The sequence below is a fragment of the Oncorhynchus kisutch genome, linkage group LG26 (assembly GCF_002021735.2).
Source record: "Oncorhynchus kisutch isolate 150728-3 linkage group LG26, Okis_V2, whole genome shotgun sequence".
NCBI classification, from domain to species: Eukaryota; Metazoa; Chordata; class Actinopteri; order Salmoniformes; family Salmonidae; genus Oncorhynchus; species Oncorhynchus kisutch.
The window spans coordinates 45,501,813-45,520,464 of NC_034199.2; the positions used below are offsets into that span (position 1 = coordinate 45,501,813).

Here is an 18,652-nt window from a genome sequence, read left to right on the forward strand (position 1 = left end):
CCCTGCTCTAGGGGAATAACCTTTTAATCACGCACACACACACACAGCTACATCTCTTTATATGCATCTCAGGGCAAGAGGCATCACTACAGTTCCTGGTTCGAATCCAGGCGGTATCACATCCTGCCGTGATTGGCAGTCCTATAGGGCGGCTCAATTGGCCCAGCGTTGTCCGGGTTTGCCCGGGGTAGGCCGTCGTTGTCAATAAGAATTTGTTCTTTAACTGACTTGTCTAGTTAAATGAAAGTTGAATAAAGGTTCAATAAAATAAATGTTATTAGACATGAGACGCGTTCGAGCGCGCGTTGCCGGGACGTGTTCACGTATGACTAAGTCACTTTGGATAGAAGCTTCTGCTAAATGACAAAACACACGACATGACGCACACCTGCTCATTGAACACCTCATTCCAAAATCATGGGATTTAATATGGAGTTGGTCCGCCCTTTGCTGCTATAACAGCTCCCACTTGATCTTGGAACATTGCTGCAGGGACTTGCTTCCATTCAGCCATGAGCATTAGTGAGGTCGGGCACTGATGTTGGGGTGATTAGGCCTGGCTCGCAGTCTGCGTTCCAATTCATCCCAAAGGTGTTCGATAGGGTTGAGGTCAGCGCTCTGCTGGCCAGTCAAGTTCTTCCACACCGATCTTGACAGACCATTTCTGTATGAACTTCGCTTTATGCACAGGGACATTGTCATACTGAAACAAGGAAGGGCCTTTCCCAAACTCTTGCCACAAAGTTAGAAGCACAGAATCGTCTAGAATGTCATTGTATGCTGTAGCGTTAAGAATTCCCTTCACTGGATCTAAGGGGCCTAGCCCGAACCATGAAAAACAGCCCCAGACCATTATGAAAAACAGCCCCAGACCATTATGAAAAACAGCCCCAGACCATTATGAAAAACAGCCCCAGACCATTATGAAAAACAGCTCCAGACCATTATTCCTCTTCCACCAAACTTTACAGTTGGCACTATGCATTGGGGCATGTAGCGTTCTCCTGGCATCCGCCAAACCAAGATTCGTCTGTCATACTGCCAGATGGTGAAGCGTGATTCATCACTCCAGAGAATGCGTTTCCACTGCTCCAGAGTCCAATGGTGGCGAGCTTTACACCACTCGAGCCGATGCTTGGCATTGCGCATGGTGATCTTAGGCTTCTGTGCGGTTCCTTTGCCATGGAAACCCATTTCATGAAGCTCCCGACGCACAGTTGTTGTGCTGACGTTGCTTCCAAAGGCAGTTTGGAACTCGGTAGTGAGTGTTGCAACTGAGGACAGACTTTTTTTTCTTGCTACACGCTTCAGTACCCGGCAGTCCCATTCTGTGAGCTTGTGTGGCCTACCACTTTGCGGCTAAGCCGTTGTTGCTCCGAGACGTTTCCACTTCACAATAACAGCACTTACAGTTGACCGGGGCAGAAATATGACAAACTGACTGTTGGAAAGGTGGCATCCTATGACGATGCCACATTGAAAGTCTCTGAGCTCTTCAGTATGGGCCATTCTCCTGCCAATGTTTGTCTACGGAGATTGCATGGCTGTGTGCTCAATTTGATACACCTGTCAGCAACAGGTGTGGCTGAAATAGCCAGATCCAGTCATTTTGAAGGGGTGTCCACAGACATTTGTGTATACATAGTGTATATTGATAGATACACATTTGAAAGCTGCCAACAGGAAGCTCTTCCATCATAATGCTACACTCTGCCTGCCAGACAGTCTGTACAGGAAGTAATAATGCTGCGGTTGACCCTGTCAAAGCTGTTGCTCTCTCTCACTCTCTCTCTCTGCCTCTCATTTGCTGCCTCTCTCTCTCATTAACTCTGTTCTCTCTTTCTCCCATCTCCCAGCGCCGAGCTGACTAGGGCTTTTAGCTTAATGTGTGTAGGGGGAGGGTTATTATGTGTATGGAGAGTGGGATGCACTTTCCAGCCTTTATTGTATGTGGGGGATCAGTTGAAGTGCCTGGGTTAGTGTGTGTGACTGCCTGTCAAGAAGGATGGACCAGTCTGTCAACCGTTATCAGGTCCCATCAGTAGAGTATTGATCCTCCCTTTTAGTCTTTGTCTGCCGGTCACGTCATGCCAACAGAGGCTATTCTGTTACCAGCAGAAGCAGCATCTCAAGGTCTCTATTGACCCATCACTGTCAGCATCTCAAGGTCTCTCTCTCTCTCCACTCAGGAGCCCCTATATATCTGTCTTGTTTCACTGCTTGTACGAGTGGGTAACCTGTACGACTGCGATCAAAATATGTGTTTTGCATATCCCGAATCTCCCTCAGACAACCTAATGTGAGTGGGTTCACGGCCAGGGATCAGCCGATATTGATGGTGACCCTGTAGCAATTAGGGTTAAGTGCCTTGCTCAAGGGCACATCGACAGATATTTCACCTTGTCGGCTCAGGGATACGATGGAGGAACATGTTGTCTGTCTGTAGTCTACTGTACATGATGGAGGAACATATTGTCTGTCTGTAGTCTACTGTACATGATGGAGGAACATGTTGTCTGTAGTCTACTGTACATGATGGAGGAACATGTTGTCTGTAGTCTACTGTACATGATGGAGGAACATATTGTCTGTAGTCTACTGTACATGATGGAGGAACATATTGTCTGTAGTCTACTGTACATGATGGAGGAACATGTTGTCTGTCTGTAGTCTACTGTACATGATGGAGGAACATATTGTCTGTCTGTAGTCTACTGTACATGATGGAGGAACATGTTGTCTGTAGTCTACTGTACATGGTGAAGGAACAGCCCCCACAAACACCTCAGCACTATGGGAAAGAGTAGTTTTCTGTAACAGCATCAGTAGTTATCTACCAACCGCTTGCAGGCATGTTTACATCTGGGTAAGTTTTAGAAGGAAGATAGTTAGTTAATGTTAGCACAGAGGCAGCTCTATAGTTAATGTTAGCATAGTGGTAGTAGCTCTGTAGTTAGGTAATGTTAGCATAGAGGAACATATTGTCTGTAGCTTAGAGGTAGCTCTATAGTTAGTTCATGTTAGCATAGAGGTAGCTCTATAGTTAGTTCATGTTAGCATAGAGGTAGCTCTATAGTTAGTTCATGTTAGCATAGAGGTAGCTCTATGGTTAGTTTATGTTAGCATAGAGGTAGCTCTATGGTTAGTTAATGTTAGTATAGAGGTAGCTCTATGGTTAGTTAATGTTAGTATAGAGGTAGCTCTATGGTTAGTTTATGTTAGCATAGAGGTAGCTCTATGGTTAGTTTATGTTAGCATAGAGGTAGCTCTATAGTTAATGTTAGCATAGAGGTAGCTCTATAGTTTATGTTAGCATAGAGGTAGCTCTATAGTTTATGTTAGCATAGAGGTGGCACTTCCATGCCTGTGATAATCATCACGTTCTCTGCTGGTGCTGCTGGCTGTTTTGACACTTTAGAAGCCACATTAATGGTAGGGAGAGCAAGTTCTTACAGACAGTGGACGTTCTCAGGGATGAAAAGTGCCCTGCAGATGGACCAGTAAACAAACAATTCGCCCGCCTCATTTTCACAAATGTATTTTTTTTTTAAATACGTTTTTAGTTTATCGTGTGTGCGCTGACCACAAAGCGTTGTGTGGGATTGTTTCTGAAGTTAGAGCCGATTTGGAGAACCTCAAACCCAATTTGTAGAACAACGTTACCATATCACAACCAAATTAATTTAAGAGTTTGTAATTTGGGAATGTTTTCTCGGAGTGCTCGAAGTTACGATCATATGCGTTTTCTGGCGTTGAGAAATAGTTGCTACAATGCCTTTAAGACCAGAAGGAAGTTTCCCCCCCCCCCCCTACTAACCCTCCCAACACCACATCCAGATACACCTGGTCTCCCATCCAGGGACAGACCAGGACTGACCCTGCTTAGCTTGTGACACACCAGCAGTGGGATGCAGGATGGTACATTGCTTTATTAAGTGTACCGGGGGAAAGAAATACAGACAGAGGTGTTTGATTACAATCGTGTTATCATTGAAAATGTTTAAATTAAAATCTATTTATTTAGAAAAAAAAAAAATGTGTTGCACATTTCAAAATGATTTCCTTTGCAATATCATTGTTTTTGCTCCATACATTTGGGTTTACTTTTTGCTTTCAATATCATAACTTTTTGTTTTCAACACTAAGAGTTTTGTTCTCGACTTCAGAAGTTTTGCTTGATCTTAATGGCACCAAAGTAACTCAATATGAGCTTCCTGCTAAGCAGCACATCCACTGAGTCAACAACAGACCCTCATGGTAACTCATTCTCACACTCTTGGGGTTTCACACACAACACTGTGGTTGTTGTCAATTATAATTTTGGGGGGTAAATTTCACTAAGTGAACAATTCTCAGAAGTCGATTGGTTGATGCCTAATGCATGTGACATCCAGCCAACCCCCAGGACACTGAGGATTAACCCCCCACCCCCCATCTCTCTCCCTCCTCTACAGGTGTCCTGGGTGCTGGAGCAGCAGGATCCGTCAAGCTCTAGCGATGACCTCACCGCGGTGCGGAACCACACCGACCAGATGCTGTGCCTCCTGGCCGAGGAGCGACCGGGGGAGTGTGAGGGACCCCCCGGGGCGGTAACGTCCGGTAACGTCCCCCCCATTGGCCCTATCCTAGACCTGGTGGTGTCTGAGAACGTCCTGGAGCGTGTGGTGCAGTGGCACCTGAGGCGTGGCCTGGACCCCGACAGCCAGGGGGCGCTACTCAAGCTGTTCGAGATGCTGATAGGCCAGTCTCAGCAGCCCTTGCTCCAACACAAGGCGGTGCTGCAACCTCTACTGGGTCTTCTGGGGGCCTGTGCTGAGCCCCAGCTGGGCTGCCCTCCCTCTCTGGAGAACAGCCTAGTGTTGCTGCTCAACCAGGTGGGTGGAACAGATTGGTTGATTGTTATTGGGAAAAGATGCTTTGAGTACAACTCAGAGGAAACGTGAAAGCAATTCCACTTGTTTCCAACGTGGTCCCTGATGGAATACACAGAAGGCAGACTGAAGAACAACAGTGCAAAGGAAAATTAACACTGTGACTCAATGGAGGCGTGGATGGCATGAGATGGTTGGAGGTGTGGATGGCATGAGGTGGTTGGAGGCGTGGATGGTTGGAGGCGTGGATGGTTGGAGGCGTGGATGGTTGGAGGCGTGGATGGTTGGAGGCGTGGATGGCATGAGATGGTTGGAGGCGTGGATGGCATGAGATGGTTGGAGGTGTGGATGGTTGGAGGTGTGGATGGTTGGAGGTGTGGATGGCATGAGATGGTTGGAGGTGTGGATGGCATGAGATGGTTGGAGGTGTGGATGGCATGAGATGGTTGGAGGTGTGGATGGCATGAGATGGTTGGAGGTGTGGATGGCATGAGATGGTTGGAGGTGTGGATGGCATGAGATGGTTGGAGGTGTGGATGGCATGAGATGGTTGGAGGTGTGGATGGCATGAGATGGTTGGAGGTGTGGATGGCATGAGATGGTTGGAGGTGTGGATGGCATGAGATGGTTGGAGGTGTGGATGGCATGAGATGGTTGGAGGTGTGGATGGCATGAGATGGTTGGAGGTGTGGGTGGCATGAGATGGTTGGAGGTGTGGGTGGCATGAGGTGGTTGGAGGTGTGGGTGGCATGAGGTGGTTGGAGGTGTGGGTGGCATGAGATGGTTGGAGGTGTGGGTGGCATGAGATGGTTGGAGGTGTGGGTGGCATGAGGTGGTTGGAGGTGTGGGTGGCATGAGATGGTTGGAGGTGTGGGTGGCATGAGATGGTTGGAGGTGTGGATGGCATGAGATGGTTGGAGGTGTGGATGGCATGAGATGGTTGGAGGTGTGGATGGCATGAGATGGTTGGAGGTGTGGATGGCATGAGATGGTTGGAGGTGTGGATGGCATGAGATGGTTGGAGGTGTGGATGGCATGAGATGGTTGGAGGTGTGGATGGCATGAGATGGTTGGAGGTGTGGATGGCATGAGATGGTTGGAGGTGTGGGTGGCATGAGGTGGTTGGAGGTGTGGGTGGCATGAGGTGGTTGGAGGTGTGGGTGGCATGAGATGGTTGGAGGTGTGGGTGGCATGAGATGGTTGGAGGTGTGGGTGGCATGAGATGGTTGGAGGTGTGGGTGGCATGAGGTGGTTGGAGGTGTGGGTGGCATGAGATGGTTGGAGGTGTGGATGGCATGAGATGGTTGGAGGTGTGGGTGGCATGAGATGGTTGGAGGTGTGGGTGGCATGAGATGGTTGGAGGTGTGGGTGTCATGAGATGGTTTGAGGTGTGGATGGCATGAGATGGTTGGAGGTGTGGATGAGATGGTTGGAGGTGTGGAGGACATGAGGTGGTTGGAGACGTGGATGGTTGGAGGCGTGGAGGACATGAGATGGTTGGAGGCGTGGGTGGCATGAGATGGTTGGAGGTGTGGATGGCATGAGATGGTTGGAGGTGTGGATGGCATGAGATGGTTGGAGGTGTGGGTGGCATGAGATGGTTGGAGGTGTGGGTGGCATGAGGTGGTTGGAGGTGTGGGTGGCATGAGATGGTTGGAGGTGTGGGTGGCATGAGATGGTTGGAGGTGTGGGTGGCATGAGGTGGTTGGAGGTGTGGGTGGCTGGAGGTGTGGGTGGCATGAGATGGTTGGAGGTGTGGGTGGCATGAGGTGGTTGGAGGTGTGGGTGGCATGAGATGGTTGGAGGTGTGGGTGGCATGAGATGGTTGGAGGCGTGGGTGGCATGAGATGGTTGGAGGTGTGGGTGGCATGAGATGGTTGGAGGTGTGGGTGGCATGAGATGGTTGGAGGTGTGGGTGGCATGAGATGGTTGGAGGTGTGGTGGCATGAGATGGTTGGAGGTGTGGGTGGCATGAGATGGTTGGAGGCGTGGATGGCATGAGATGGTTGGAGGCGTGGGTGGCATGAGATGGTTGGAGGTGTGGATGGCATGAGATGGTTGGAGGTGTGGATGAGATGGTTGGAGGTGTGGAGGACATGAGGTGGTTGGAGGCGGGGATGGTTGGAGGTGTGGAGGACATGAGATGGTTGGAGGCGTGGAGGACATGAGATGGTTGGAGGCGTGGGGTGGCATGAGATGGTTGGAGGTGTGGATGGCATGAGATGGTTGGAGGTGTGGATGGCATGAGATGGTTGGAGGTGTGGATGGCATGAGATGGTTGGAGGTGTGGGTGGCATGAGATGGTTGGAGGTGTGGGTGGCATGAGGTGGTTGTAGGTGTGGGTGGCATGAGATGGTTGGAGGTGTGGATGGTTGGAGGTGTGGATGGCATGAGATGGTTGGAGGTGTGGATGGCATGAGATGGTTGGAGGTGTGGATGGCATGAGATGGTTGGAGGTGTGGATGGCATGAGATGGTTGGAGGTGTGGATGGCATGAGATGGTTGGAGGTGTGGGTGGCATGAGATGGTTGGAGGTGTGGGTGGCATGAGGTGGTTGGAGGTGTGGGTGGCATGAGATGGTTGGAGGTGTGGATGGCATGAGATGGTTGGAGGTGTGGGTGGCATGAGGTGGTTGGAGGTGTGGGTGGCATGAGGTGGTTGGAGGTGTGGGTGGCATGAGATGGTTGGAGGCGTGGATGGCATGAGATGGTTGTAGGTGTGGGTGGCATGAGATGGTTGGAGGTGTGGATGGCATGAGATGGTTGGAGGTGTGGATGGCATGAGATGGTTGGAGGTGTGGATGAGATGGTTGGAGGTGTGGAGGACATGAGGTGGTTGGAGGCGTGGAGGACATGAGATGGTTGGAGGCGTGGTTGGCATGAGATTGTTTGAGGTGTGGATGGCATGAGATGGTTGGAGGTGTGGATGGCATGAGATGGTTGGAGGTGTGGGTGGCATGAGATGGTTGGAGGTGTGGGTGGCATGAGGTGGTTGGAGGTGTGGGTGGCATGAGATGGTTGGAGGTGTGGATGGCATGAGATGGTTGGAGGTGTGGGTGGCATGAGGTGGTTGGAGGTGTGGGTGGCATGAGATGGTTGGAGGTGTGGGTGGCATGAGATGGTTGGAGGTGTGGGGTGGCATGAGATGGCTGGAGGTGTGGGTGGCATGAGATGGTTGGAGGCGTGGGTGGCATGAGATGGTTGGAGGTGTGGGTGGCATGAGATGGTTGGAGGCGTGGGTGGCATGAGATGGTTGGAGGTGTGGATGATATGAGATGGTTGGAGGTGTGGGTGGCATGAGATGGTTGGAGGTGTGGGTGGCATGAGATGGTTGGAGGCGTGGGTGGCATGAGATGGTTGGAGGTGTGGATGATATGAGATGGTTGGAGGTGTGGGTGGCATGAGATGGTTGGAGGTGTGGGTGGCATGAGATGGTTGGAGGCGTGGATGGCATGAGATGGTTGGAGGCGTGGGTGGCATGAGATGGTTGGAGGTGTGGATGGCATGAGATGGTTGGAGGTGTGGATGGCATGAGATGGTTGGAGGTGTGGATGAGATGGTTTGAGGTGTGGAGGACATGAGGTGGTTGGAGGCGGGGATGGTTGGAGGTGTGGAGGACATGAGATGGTTGGAGGCGTGGAGGACATGAGATGGTTGGAGGCGTGGGTGGCATGAGATGGTTGGAGGTGTGGATGGCATGAGATGGTTGGAGGTGTGGATGGCATGAGATGGTTGGAGGTGTGGATGGCATGAGATGGTTGGAGGTGTGGGTGGCATGAGATGGTTGGAGGTGTGGGTGGCATGAGGTGGTTGTAGGTGTGGGTGGCATGAGATGGTTGGAGGTGTGGATGGCATGAGATGGTTGGAGGTTGTGGGTGGCATGAGGTGGTTGGAGGTGTGGGTGGCATGAGATGGTTGGAGGTGTGGGTTGGCATGAGATGGTTGGAGGTGTGGGTGGCATGAGATGGTTGGAGGTGTGGGTGGCATGAGATGGTTGGAGGTGTGGGTGGCATGAGATGGTTGGAGGTGTGGGTGGCATGAGATGGTTGGAGGCGTGGATGGCATGAGATGGTTGGAGGCGTGGATGGCATGAGATGGTTGGAGGCGTGGGTGGCATGAGATGGTTGGAGGTGTGGATGGCATGAGATGGTTGGAGCCGTGGATGGCATGAGATGGTTGGAGGTGTGGATGGCATGATGGTTGGAGGTGTGGATGGCATGAGATGGTTGGAGGTGTGGATGGCATGAGATGGTTGGAGGTGTGGATGATGGCATGAGATGGTTGGAGGTGTGGATGAGATGGTTGGAGGTGTGGATGACATGAGATGGTTGGAGGTGTGGATGGCATGAGATGGTTGGAGGTGTGGGTGGCATGAGATGGTTGGAGGTGTGGGTGGCATGAGATGGTTGGAGGTGTGGGTGGCATGAGATGGTTGGAGGTGTGGGTGGCATGAGATGGTTGGAGGTGTGGGTGGCATGAGATGGTTAGAGGTGTGGATGGCATGAGATGGTTGGAGGTGTGGGTGGCATGAGATGGTTGGAGGTGTGGATGGCATGAGATGGTTGGAGGTGTAGATGGCATGAGATGGTTGGAGGTGTGGGTGGCATGAGATGGTTGGAGGTGTGGGTGGCATGAGATGGTTGGAGGTGTGGATGGCATGAGATGGTTGGAGGTGTGGGTGGCATGAGATGGTTGGAGGCGTGGGTGGCATGAGATGGTTGGAGGTGTGGGTGGCATGAGATGGTTGGAGGCGTGGGTGGCATGAGATGGTTGGAGGCGTGGATGAGATGGTTGGAGGTGTGGATGGCATGAGATGGTTGGAGGCGGTGGGTGGCATGAGATGGTTGGAGGCGTGGGTGGCATGAGATGGTTGGAGGTGTGGATGTAATGAGATGGTTGGAGGTGTGGATGGCATGAGATGGTTGGAGGTGTGGATGGCATGAGATGGTTGGAGGTGTGGATGGCATGAGATGGTTGGAGGTGTGGATGGCATGGAGATGGTTGGAGGTTGTGGGTGGCATGAAGATGGTTGGAGGTGTGGATGACATGAGATGGTTGGAGGTGTGGATGGCATGAGATGGTTGGAGGGTGGATGGCATGAGATGGTTGGAGGTGTGGATGGCATGAGATGGTTGGAGGCTGTGGATGGCATGAGATGGTTGGAGGCGTGGGTGGCAGAGATGTTGGAGGCGTGGGTGGCCTGAGTGGTTGGAGGCGTGGGTGGCATGAGATGGTTGGAGGTGTGGATGCATGAGATGGTTGGAGGTGTGGATGGCATGAGATGGTTGGAGGTGTGGATGGCATGAGACGGTTGTGGATGCATGAGATGGTGGGGTGTGGATGGCATGAGATGGTTGGAGGTGGTGGATGGCATGAGATGGTTGGAGGTGTGGATGGCATGAGATGGTTGGAGGTGTGGATGGCATGAGATGGTTGGAGGTTGTGGATGGCATGAGATGGTTGGAGTGTGGATGGTTGGAGGTGTGGATGGTTGGAGGTGGTGGATGGCATGAGACTGGTTGGAGGTGGTTGGATGGTTGGAGGTGTGGATGGCATTGAGATGGTTGGAGGGTGTGGATGGTTGGAGGTGTGGATGGCATGAGATGGTTGGAGGTGTGGGTGGCATGAGGTGGTTGTAGGTGTGGGTGGCATGAGATGGTTGGAGGTGTGGATGGCATGAGATGGTGGAGGGTGTGGGGTGGCATGAGGTGGTTGGAGGTGTGGGTGGCATGAGATGGTTGGAGGTGTGGATGGCATGAGATGGTTGGAGGTGTGGATGGCATGAGAATGGTTGGAGGTGTGGGTGGCATGAGAATTGGTTGGGAGGTGTGGGTGGCATGAGATGGTTGGAGGTGTGGCGTTGGCATGAGATGGTTGGAGGCGTTGGATGGCATGAGATGGTTGGAGGTGGTGGTGCATGAAGATGGTTGGAGGTGTGAGTGGCATGAGATGGCTTTGGAGGTGCTGGATGGACATGAGATGGTTGGAGGTGTGGATGGCATGAGATGGTTGGAGGTGTGGATGGCATGAGATGTTGGAGGTGTGGATGGCCATGAGATGTTGGAGGTGTGGTGAATGAGATGGTGGAGGTGTGGATGACATGAGATGGTTGGAGGTGTGGGTGGCATGAGATGGTTTGGAGGTGTGGATGGCATGAGCTGGTTGGAGGTGTGGGATGGCATGAGATGGTGGAGGTGTGGGTGGCCATGAGATGGTTGGAGGTGTGGGTGGCATGAGATGGTTGGAGGTGTGGATGGCATGAGTGGTTGGAGGTGTGGGTGGCATGAGATGGTTGGAGGTGTGGATGGCATGAGATGGTTGGAGGTGTGGGTGGCATGAGATGGTTGGAGGTTGGGTGGCATGAGGATGGTGGGGTGTGGCATGAAGATGGTTGGAGGTGTGGGTGGCATGAGATGGTTGGAGGCGTGGGTGGCATGAGATGGTTGGAGGCGTGGATGAGATGGTTGGAGGTGTGGATGGCATGAGATGGTTGGAGGTTGTGGATGGCATGAGATGGTTGGAGGCGTGGGTGGCATGAGATGGTTGGAGGCGTGGGTGGCATGAGATGGTTGGAGGCCGTGGATGGCATGAGATGGTTGGAGGTGTGGATGGCATGAGATGGTTGGAGGTTGTGGATGGCATGAGATGGTTGGAGGTGTGGATGGCATGAGATGGTTGGAGGTGTGGATGGCATGAGATAGTTGGAGGTGTGGATGGTTGGAGGTGTGGATGGTTGGAGGTGTGGATGGCATGAGATGGTTGGAGGTTGTGGATGGTTGGAGGTGTGGATGGCATGAGATGGTTGGAGGTGTGGATGGCATGAGATGGTTGGAGGTGTGGATGGCATGAGATGGTTGGAGGTGTGGATGGCATGAGATGGTTGGAGGTGTGGATGGCATGAGATGGTTGGAGGTGTGGATGACATGAGATGGTTGGAGGTGTGGATGACATGAGATGGTTGGAGGTGTGGATGGCATGAGATGGTTGGAGGTGTGGATGGCATGAGATGGTTGGAGGTGTGGATGGCATGAGATGGTTGGAGGTGTGGATGGCATGAGATGGTTGGAGGTGTGGATGGCATGAGATGGTTGGAGGCGGTGGGGTGGCATGAGATGGTTGGAGGCGTGGGTGGCATGAGATGGTTGGAGGCGTGGATGGCATGAGATTGTTGGAGGTGTGGATGGCATGAGATGGTTGGAGGTGTGGATGGCATGAGATGGTTGGAGGTGTGGATGGCATGAGATGGTTGGAGGTGTGGATGGCATGAGATGGTTGGAGGTGTGGATGAGATGGTTGGAGGCGTGGGTGGCATGAGATGGTTGGAGGTGTGGATGGCATGAGATGGTTGGAGGTGTGGATGGCATGAGATGGTTGGAGGCGTGGGTGGCATGAGATGGTTGGAGGTGTGGATGGCATGAGATGGTTGGAGGCGTGGATGGTTGGAGTTGTGGATGGCATGAGATGGTTGGAGGCGTGGATGGCATGAGATGGTTGGAGGTGTGGATGGCATGAGATGGTTGGAGGTGTGGATGGCATGAGATGGTTGGAGGCGTGGATGGTTGGAGGTGTGGATGGCATGAGATGGTTGGAGGCGTGGATGGTTGGAGGTGTGGATGGCATGAGATGGTTGGAGGCGTGGATGGTTGGAGTTGTGGATGGCATGAGATGGTTGGAGGTGTGGATGGCATGAGATGGTTGGAGGTGTGGATGGCATGAGATGGTTGGAGGCGTGGATGGTTGGAGGTGTGGATGGCATGAGATGGTTGGAGGCGTGGATGGTTGGAGGTGTGGATGGCATGAGATGGTTGGAGGCGTGGATGGCATGAGATGGTTGGAGGCGTGGATGGCATGAGATGGTTGGAGGCGTGGATGGCATGAATGGTTGGAGGCGTGGATGGCATGAGATGGTTGGAGGTGTGGATGGCAATGAGATGGTTGGAGGCGTGGATGGTTGGAGGTGTGGATGGCATGAGATGGTTGGAGGCGTGGATGGTTGGAGGTGTGGATGGCATGAGGTGGTTGGAGGTGTGGATGGTTGGAGGCGTGGATGGCATGAGGTGGTTGGAGGTGTGGATTGCATGAGATGGTTGGAGGCGTGGATGGTTGGAGGCGGTGGCTGGCATGAGATGGTTGAGGCGTGGATGGTTGGAGGCGTGGATGGCATGAGGTGGTTGGAGGTGTGGATGGCATGAGGTGGTTGGAGGTGTGGATGGCATGAGGTGGTTGGAGGTGTGGATGGCATGAGGTGGTTGGAGGTGTGGATGCATGAGATGGTTGGAGGTGTGGATGGCATGAGATGGTGGAGGTGTGGATGGCATGAGATGGTTGGAGGGCGGTGTGGATGCATGAGATGGTTGGAGGTGTGGATGGCATGAGATGGTTGGAGGTGTGGATGTGGATGGCATGAGATGGTTGGAGGTGTGGATGGCATGAGATGGTTGGAGGTGTGGATGGCATGCGATGGTTGGAGGGTGTGGATGGCATGAGATGGTTTGGAGGTGTGGATGGCATGAGATGGTTGGAGGTGTGGATGGCATGAGATGGTTGGGTGTGGATGGCATGAGATGGTGGAGGTGTGGATGGCATGAGATGGTTGGAGGTGTGGATGCATGAGATGGTTGGAGGTGTGGATGGCATGAGATGGTTGGAGGTGTGGATGGCATGAGATGGTTGGAGGTGTGGATGGCATGAGATGGTTGGAGGTGGGGATGGCCATGAGATGGTTTGGGGAGGTGTGGATGGACCTGACGAGATGGTTGGAGGTGGTGGATGGACATGAGATGGTTGCAGGTGTGGAATGGCGATGCAGATGGTTGGAGGTGGGCATGGCATGAGATGGTTGGAGGTCGGTGGGATGGCATGAGATGGGTTGGAGGCGTGGGTGGCATGAGATGGTTGGAGGCGTGGGATGGCATGCGATGTTGGAGGCGTTGATGGCATGAGATGGCTTGGAGGTGTGGATGGCATGAGTATGGTTGGGAGGTGTGGATGGCATGAGGATGGTTTTGGGAGGTGTGGATGGCCATGAGATGGTTGGAGGGTGTGGATGGCATGAGGATGGTTGGAGGTGTGGATGGCATGAGATGGTTGGAGGTGTGGATGGCATGAGATGGTTGGAGGTGTGGATGGCATGAGATGGTTGGAGGTGTGGATGGCATGAGATGGTTGGAGGTGTGGATGGCATGAGATGGTTGGAGGTGTGGATGGCATGAGATGGTTGGAGGTGTGGATGGCATGAGATGGTTGGAGGTGTGGATGGCATGAGATGGTTGGAGGTGTGGATGGCATGAGATGGTTGGAGGTGTGGATGGCATGAGATGGTTGGAGGTGTGGATGGCATGAGATGGTTGGATGAGGTGTGGGTGGCATGAGATGGTTGGAGGTGTGGGTGGCATGAGGTGGTTGGAGGTGTGGGTGGCATGAGGTGGTTGGAGGTGTGTGGTGGCCATGAGATGGTTGGAGGTGTGGGTGCATGAGATTGGTGGAGGTGGTGGTGGCATGAGGGTGGTTGGAGGTGTGTGGTGGCATGAGATGGTTGGAGGTGGGGTGGCATGGAGATGGTTGAGAGTGGTGATAGGTGGGGATGGCATGAGATGGTTGGAGGTGTGGATGGCATGAGATGGTTGGAGGTGTGGATGGCATGAGATGGTTGGAGGTGTGGATGGCATGAGATGGTTGGAGGTGTGGATGGCATGAGATGGTTGGAGGTGTGATGGCATGAGATGGTTGGAGGTGTGGATGGCATGAGATGGTTTGGAGGTGTGGATGGCATGAGATGGTTGGAGGGTGTGGATGGCATGAGATGGTGGAGGTGTGGGGGCATTGAGGCTGGTTGGAGGTGTGGGTGGCATGAGGTGTGGTTGGAGGTGTGGGTGGCATGAGGTGGTTGGACGGTGTGGGTGGCATGAGATGGTTGGAGGTGTGGGTGGCATGAGATGGTTGGAGTGTGGGGTGGCATGAGATGGTTGGAGGTGTGGGTGGCATGAGGTGGTTGGAGGTGTGGGTGTGGCATGACGATGGTTGGAGGTGTGGATGGCATGAGATGGTTAGGAGGTGAGGGTGGCATGAGATGGTTGGAGGTGTGCGGTGGCATGAGATGGCTTGGAGGTGTGGGTGTCATGAATGGTTTGAGGTGTGGATGGCATGAGATGGTTGGAGGTGTGGATGAGATGGTTGGAGGTGTGGAGGCATGAGGTGGTTGGAGACGTGGATGGTTGGAGGCGTGGGAGGACATGAGATGGTTGGAGGCGTGGGTGGGGGCATGAGAGGTTGGAGGTGTGGGATGGCATGAGATGGTTGGAGGTGTGGATGGTAATGAGATGGTTGGAGGTGTGGGTGGTTGGAGGGTGTGGATGGCATGAGATGGTTGGAGGCGTGGATGGTTGGAGTTGTGGATGGCATGAGATGGTTGGAGGTGTGGATGGCATGAGATGGTTGGAGGTGTGGATGGCATGAGATGGTTGGAGGCGTGGATGGTTGGAGGTGTGGATGGCATGAGATGGTTGGAGGCGTGGATGGTTGGAGGTGTGGATGGCATGAGATGGTTGGAGGCGTGGATGGCATGAGATGGTTGGAGGCGTGGATGGCATGAGATGGTTGGAGGCGTGGTGGCATGAGATGGTTGGAGGCGTGGATGGCATGAGATGGTTGGAGGCGTGGATGGCATGAGATGGTTGGAGGTGTGGATGGCATGAGATGGTTGGAGGCGTGGATGGTTGGAGGTGTGGATGGCATGAGATGGTTGGAGGCGTGGATGGTTGGAGGTGTGGATGGCATGAGGTGGTTGGAGGTGTGGATGGTTGGAGGCGTGGATGGCATGAGGTGGTTGGAGGTGTGGATTGCATGAGATGGTTGGAGGCGTGGATGGTTGGAGGCGTGGATGGCATGAGATGGTTGGATGGCGTGGATGGTTGGAGCGTGGATGGCATGAGGTGGTTGGAGGTGGTGGATGGCATGAGGTGGTTGGAGGTGTGGATGGCATGAGGTGGGTTGGAGGTGTGGATGGCATGAGGTGGTTGGAGGTGTGGATGGCATGAGATGGTTGGAGGTGTGGATGGCATGAGATGGTTGGAGGTGTGGATGGCATGAGATGGTTGGAGGTGTGGATGGCATGAGATGGTTGGAGGTTGTGGATGGCATGAGATGGTTGGAGGTGTGGATGGCCATGAGATGGTTGGAGGTGTGGATGGCCATAGATGGTTGGAGGTGTGGATGGCATGAGATGGTTGGAAGGTGTGGATGGCATGAGATGGTTGGAGGTGTGGATGGCATGAGATGGTTGGAGGTGTGGATGGCATGAGATGGTTGGAGGTGTGGATGGCATGAGATGGTTGGAGGTGTGGATGGCATGAGATGGTTGGAGGTGTGGATGGCATGAGATGGTTGGAGGTGTGGATGGCATGAGATGGTTGGAGGTGTGGAGGACATGAGATGGTTGGAGGTGTGGATGGCATGAGATGGTTGGAGGTGTGAATGGCATGAGATGGTTGGAGGTGTGGATGGCATGAGATGGTTGGAGGCGTGGGTGGCATGAGATGGTTGGAGGCGTGGGTGGCATGAGATGGTTGGAGGCGTGGATGGCATGCGATGGTCTGAGTGTGGGATGCATGGTTGGAGGTGTGGATGGCATGAGATGGTTGGAGGTGTGGATGGCATGAGATGGTTGGAGGTGTGGATGGCATGAGATGGTTGGAGGTGTGGATGGCATGAGATGGTTGGAGGTTGGATGGCATGAGATGGTTGGAGGTGTGGATGGCATGAGATGGTTGGAGGTGTGGATGGCATGAGATGGTTGGAGGTGTGGATGGCATGAGACTGGTTGGAGGTGTGGATGGCATGAGATGGTTGGAGGTGTGGATGGCATGAGATGGTTGGAGGTGTGGATGGCATGAGATGGTTGGAGGTGTGGATGGCATGAGATGGTTGGAGGTGTGGATGGCATGAGATGGTTGGAGGTGTGGATGGCATGAGATGGTTGGAGGTGTTGGATGGCATGAGATGGTTGGAGGTGTGGATGGCATGAGATGGTTGGAGGTGTGAGGGTGGGTGGCATGAGATGGTTGAGGTGTGGGTGGCATGAGGTGGTTGGAGGTGTGGGTGGCATGAGGTGGTTGGAGGTGTGGGTGGCATGAGATGGTTGGAGGTGTGGGTGGCATGAGATGGTTGGAGGTGTGGGTGGCATGAGGTGGTTGGAGGTTGGGTGGCATGAGATGGTTGGAGGTGTGGGTGGCATGAGATGGTTGGAGGTGTGGATGGCATGAGATGGTTGGAGGTGTGGATGGCATGAGATGGTTGGAGGTGTGGATGGCATGAGATGGTTGGAGGTGTGGATGGCATGAGATGGTTGGAGGTGTGGATGGCATGAGATGGTTGGAGGTGTGGATGGCATGAGATTGGTTGGAGGTGTGGATGGCATGAGATGGTTGGAGGTGTGGATGGCAATGAGATGGTTGGAGGTGGTGGATGGCATCGAGGTGGTGGAAGGTGTGGGTGGCATGAGGTGGTTGGAGGTGTGGGTGGCATGAGGTGGTTGGAGTGTGGGGTGGCATGAGGTGGTTGGAGGTGTGGGTGGCATGAGATGGTTGGAGGTGTGGGTGGCATGAGATGGTTGGAGGTGTGGGTGGCATGAGATGGTTGGAGGTGTGGGTGGCATGAGGTGGTTGGAGGTGTGGGTGGCATGAGATGGTTGGAGGTGTGGATGGCATGAGATGGTTGGAGGTGTGGGTGGCATGAGATGGTTGGAGGTGTGGGTGGCATGAGATGGTGGAGGTGTGGGTGTCATGAGATGGTTTGAGGTGTGGATGGCATGAGATGGTTTGGAGGTGTGGATGAGATGGTTGGAGGTGTGGAGGACATGAGGTGGTTGGAGACGTGGATGGTTGGAGGCGTGGAGGACATGAGATGGTTGGAGGCGTGGGTGGCATGAGATGGTTGGAGGTGTGGATGGCATGAGATGGTTGGAGGTGTGGATGGCATGAGATGGTTGGAGGTGTGGGTGGCATGAGATGGTTGGAGGTGTGGGTGGCATGAGGTGGTTGGAGGTGTGGGTGGCATGAGATGGTTGGAGGTGTGGGTGGCATGAGATGGTTGGAGGTGTGGGTGGCATGAGGTGGTTTGGAGGTGTGGGTGGCTGGAGGTGTGGGTGGCATGAGATGGTTGGAGGTGTGGGTGGCATGAGGTGGTGGAGGTGTGGGTGGCATGAGATGGTTGGAGGTGTGGGTGGCATGAGATGGTTGGAGGCGTGGGTGGCATGAGATGGTTGGAGGTGTGGGTGGCATGAGATGGTTGGAGGTGGGTGGCATGAGATGGTTGGAGGTGTGGGTGGCATGAGATGGTTGGAGGTGTGGGTGGCATGAGATGGTTGGAGGTGTGGGTGGCATGAGATGGTTGGAGGCGTGGATGGCATGAGATGGTTGGAGGCGTGGGTGGCATGAGATGGTTGGAGGTGTGGATGGCATGAGATGGTTGGAGGTGTGGATGAGATGGTTGGAGGTGTGGAGGACATGAGGTGGTTGGAGGCGGGGATGGTTGGAGGTGTGGAGGACATGAGATGGTTTGGAGGCGTGGAGGACATGAGATGGTTGGAGGCGTGGGTGGCATGAGATGGTTGGAGGTGTGGATGGCATGAGATGGTTGGAGGTGTGGATGGCATGAGATTGGTTGGAGGTGCTGGAGGCATGAGATGGTTGGAGGTGTGGGTGGCATGAGATGGTTGGAGGTGTGGGTGGCATGAGGTGGTTGTAGGTGTGGGTGGCATGAGATGGTTGGAGGTGTGGATGGTTG

The 18,652-nt window shown here is 53.5% G+C and overlaps 1 protein-coding gene across 1 annotated transcript in view; it reads left to right on the plus strand.

Annotated features, from left to right (window-relative positions):
- LOC109870775 (FTS and Hook-interacting protein homolog) overlaps nt 1-18,652 on the plus strand; it is a 64,737-nt gene that overhangs the window by 403 nt on the left and 45,682 nt on the right. The window contains exon 2 of the mRNA XM_031805961.1: nt 4,455-4,874. Within this exon, the coding sequence (XP_031661821.1) occupies nt 4,455-4,874 (420 nt within the window). The remainder of the gene's footprint in view (nt 1-4,454; nt 4,875-18,652) is intronic.